The sequence below is a fragment of the Benincasa hispida genome, chromosome 1 (genome assembly GCF_027475165.1).
Source record: "Benincasa hispida cultivar pf3 chromosome 1, pf3_genome.v1.1, whole genome shotgun sequence".
NCBI lineage: Eukaryota > Viridiplantae > Streptophyta > Magnoliopsida > Cucurbitales > Cucurbitaceae > Benincasa > Benincasa hispida.
In genome coordinates this window covers 4,902,424-4,906,508 of record NC_143478.1, presented here as the reverse complement: position 1 = coordinate 4,906,508, position 4,085 = coordinate 4,902,424, and the positions used below count along the sequence as shown (strand labels likewise).

The following is a 4,085-nucleotide window of genomic DNA, read 5'->3' as shown; positions in this document are numbered from 1 at the left end:
ATTGTGACTCTTATACTACAAATCAAGTAAATTAAATTCATTTCCATGAATTAAATTTCTTTTGTCGAAATCTCACGTGAACAGCCTAATCCAACATAACTTTTCCCCCTAATATGAATGGGAGAGAAAAATCATCCATAGAGTAGACCCTTCCATATATATTTAAAGAAATAATTCAAATTGTAATTAAGAAAAAGTGTTTTTTTTTTGGTTTTATTGAAAACTCCTTCCAAATTGTCGGATTATATAAAAGCGATCTAAATAACATCACACTACCTTCACTTCCTATAGTCCCTGCTACAATAACCACCGGTGACCACTTCCCCATACTAAGATGTATTCTGTCACCCACCTCTGGCAACAAACCACTGCCACTCACTATCGTCGACCACTAACTGGCCATAAATCATAATGTAATTTACGTCCCAACATAAGTAAGTCAAATAAAAAAATTTATAGATGTTCCTTTAGGTTAGGGAGACCAAGCACCTTCTTTTAGTCATACTTGGACCTTAGATATCCCTTGAGTCGAGATAAATATTTGGATTAAAATCTAATTTCATTAAAAACTCAATGCAATTATGGAAGTAACAAAGAAAATCATAAAAGGAATTGAAAATCAAGGTTAGAAATTAAATTCCTTTAGTTTCTTGACATATCTGGAGATTGAGATTAGTCCGACTCGTCTCCTACTCAGTTCAATTCACTCCTATAAATAAATGCCCATCATTCATCTCCTATTCAGTTCAATTCACTCCGTTTCGATTTCTAGTTTTCTTGTGTGCAAGAAATAACGACAATAATGCATCCAGATCTTCCAAATTTAAAACAAATCTACATACCTCGAAGAAGAACATCCAGAGCCAAAAAGAAAGAACAACCCAAGAATGAAACTGTCATTCCCCTGTCTATATTGGAGGTTGCAGATATTCTAATGGAGTTTTCACAAACTATTACTCATATTGAATCGAAAAAAGTTAACAAAACCCACAAAAGAAAGAAGCCAGCTTCGACGCCAACACCAATGACTAGGACTAAGAAACATAGGAAACAGAGGAAGAAGAAGGAAAAACAGCGCAAGTATCTGATGATTCCTGAGATGTCGGCAACACTCAGAGATCGAATCGTGGAGATGGGTGGGTATGAAATTAGACTGGTGATTCAGAAACAACTTCAAGATACTTATTTAAACAAGAACCAAGGACGTTTATCCCTACCGATAAAGAAACTGTTATTTGATTTTGCAACTGAGGAAAAGAGGAAGATGTTGAGTGAAGTGGAAAACCAAAACAAGAAAGGGATAAACGTGGTGATTTTAGATGATGTTCTTGAAGAAAGAATGATTTGTTTGAAGAAGTGGAAGATTGGAAGTGGAGATGTGTACTGTTTGACGACACAGTGGAATTCGTTGGTGGAGGAAATGGGACTGAAAAGTGGAGAACATATTCAACTTTGGAACTTTAGAAAAGATGATGAATTTGAGGCTTATCGTCTTTGCTTCGCTATGGTTAAGTTAGTTCGTTGCTAATTTATTACGTATTTTGATGTAAAATAGGAAATATTAGGGACTAAAACACATTATCAAGACTTAGCCGTAGAGACCAAAATAAATATTTTTTTAATAGTTTAGGGACCAAAACACATATGTGAGGCAAAAACTTAAATGCATTCATTGATGTTCCTATCTTCTTCATTTCACAAATTGTTCAATCACAAATTGGCAAATTCTTGTTACTTCCTTTTCTAAAATATTTTATGACTTTCTTTCTTTCTTTCTTTCTTTCTTTTTTTTTTTTTTTGTCTTTTTGGTAAATTTTGAATTTCATCCTTTATCTATAAGATTGCCAATTTTAGCTCTAATTAACTTTGTTAAAAATATCATTTGATCTCAAACTTTAATGATAATAACAATTTAGTTTTTATACTTTCAAATTTATAACAATTTAGTCTCTAAACTTTAATAAATATAAATTTTGTCATTTTAGATTAGGATTTGTAACAATTTAGTTTCTATCTTAAAAAACTAAGATTAATGAAATTTCTTACCCATTTAGATTGATAAACTAATTAAGGGTCAAGTTTTGTTCATAAATTTTAAATACGAGTCTGCTTGGCAACCAATTTATTTTTTTGTTTTCTATTTTTATTCTTGGTTTTTTTAAAAAAACAAGTTTGTTTGGTAAGTAATTGAATTTTTTGTTTTTACAATTTAAAAAATGGTTTGGAAATTGTGAAGTAATTATGAAAGCGAAAAAAAAGGGAAATCTTTAATTTATAGGATATTTATAATACATAGTAGAATAAGAAAAAAAATCTAAAAATATATTACATCTTTAAAATATTTGCAAATATGGATGACTTGACTAGTCAATTTTTGAATATTTTTTAATTTCCTAATCAAAAAATAAAAATATAAAGGATATGAAAGAAAATAAAAAATAAAGGAAAGAAAATGAAAGAAACTAAAAAAAAAAAAAAGGAAAGAAGCAAAGATCGGATAAAGAAAAGAATAAAATAAAATAAAAGAAAGTGAAGAAGCAAATACTGATGAAGAAAAGAAAGAAAATAAAAAGATTAAACAAAGAGAAGGTGTACATCAAATAAGATAAGGGAGAGCAAAATTAGAAATTAAAAAGAAATTCAAAGATTGACTAGTTAACTCATCCATATTTGCAAATATTTTAAAGATGTAATATATTTTTAGATTTTTTCTCTTATTCTACTATGTATTACAAATATCCTATAAATTAAAGACTTCTTTTTTTTCGCTTTCATAATTACTTCACAATTTCCAAACCATTTTTTAAATTGTAAAAACAAAAAATTCAATTAATTACCAAACAAACTTGTTTTTAAAAAAACTAAGAAATAAAATAGAAAACAAAAAAATAAATTAGTTGCCAAGCAAACCTGTATTTATAATTTATGAACAAAACTTGACCCTTAATTAGATTATCAATCTAAATAGGTAAGAAATTTCATTAATCTTAGTTTTTGAAGACCGAAACTAAATTGTTACAAATCCTAATCTAAAATGACAAAATTGATATTTATGAAAGTTTAGAGACTAAATTGTTATAAATTTGAAAGTATAGAAACTAAATTGTTATTATCATCAATGTTTGAGATCAAATGGTATTTTTAACAAAGTTAATTAGAGCTAAAATTGACAACCTTATATAAAAGGATGAAATTCATAATTTCCCAAAAACTCAAAAAAAAAAAAAAAAAACCATAAAATATTTCAGAAAAGTAAGTAACAAGAATACATTTAAGTTTTTATCTATTTTGGTCCCTAAACTTTGAATCTCGTTCTATTTTGGTCTCTAAACTTTCAAACATATTTGCTTTTAGTCCCTAAACTATTAAAAAAATGTTTATTTTGATCCCTACTAAGTCTTGATCATCAATTTTAGTCCATAATCTTTCCTATGATAAATTAGTAACGTACTAGCTTAACCACACGAAGCAAAGACAATAAGCCTCAAATTCATCATCTTTTGTGAAGCTCCAAAGTTGAATATGTTCTCCACTTTTCAATCCTATTTCCTCCCCAACAAATTCCATTTAGTAGTCAAACAATATACATCTCCACTTCCAATCTTCCACTTCTTCAAACAAATCATTCTTTCTTCAAGAACAACATCTAAAATCACCACCCTCATCTTTTCTTGTTTTGGTTTTCCACTTCGCTCAACAATTTTCTCTCATCCTCTGTTGCAAAATCAAACAACAATTTCTTTATCGGCAGAGATAAGTACCCATGGTTCTTATTTAAATCAATATCTTGAAGTTATTTTTGAATCACAAGTCTAATTTCATACCCACCTATCTCCACAATCAGATCTCTCATCGCCACCGACATCTCGAGAATCATCAAATATTTACTCTATTTTGCCTTCTTCTTCCATTGTTTCCTATGTTTCCTATGTTTCTTAGTCCTAGTCATCAGTGTCAGCATCAAAACTGGCTTCTTTCTTTTGTGGGTTTTGTTTAATTTTTTCTGGATAAATATGAGTAACAAATTGTGAAAACTCTATTATAATATTCGCAACCTCCAACATAGATATGGAAATGACAGTTTC

The 4,085-nt window shown here is 29.0% G+C and overlaps 1 protein-coding gene across 1 annotated transcript; it reads left to right on the top strand.

Annotated features, from left to right (window-relative positions):
- The first annotated feature begins 802 nt into the window (after window positions 1–802).
- Window positions 803–1,528, top strand: LOC150038183 (B3 domain-containing protein At1g05930-like). The gene has a single exon (XM_090312400.1). The coding sequence runs from the start codon at window positions 803–805 to the stop codon at window positions 1,526–1,528; it is 726 nt and encodes a 241-aa protein (XP_090168526.1).
- The last annotated feature ends 2,557 nt before the right edge of the window (window positions 1,529–4,085 follow it).

What these genes read in the sequence shown, in the direction of transcription:
- LOC150038183 (XM_090312400.1), top strand. Translation starts at nt 803, where the DNA reads ATGCATCCAGATCTTCCAAATTTAAAACAAATCTACATACCTCGAAGA.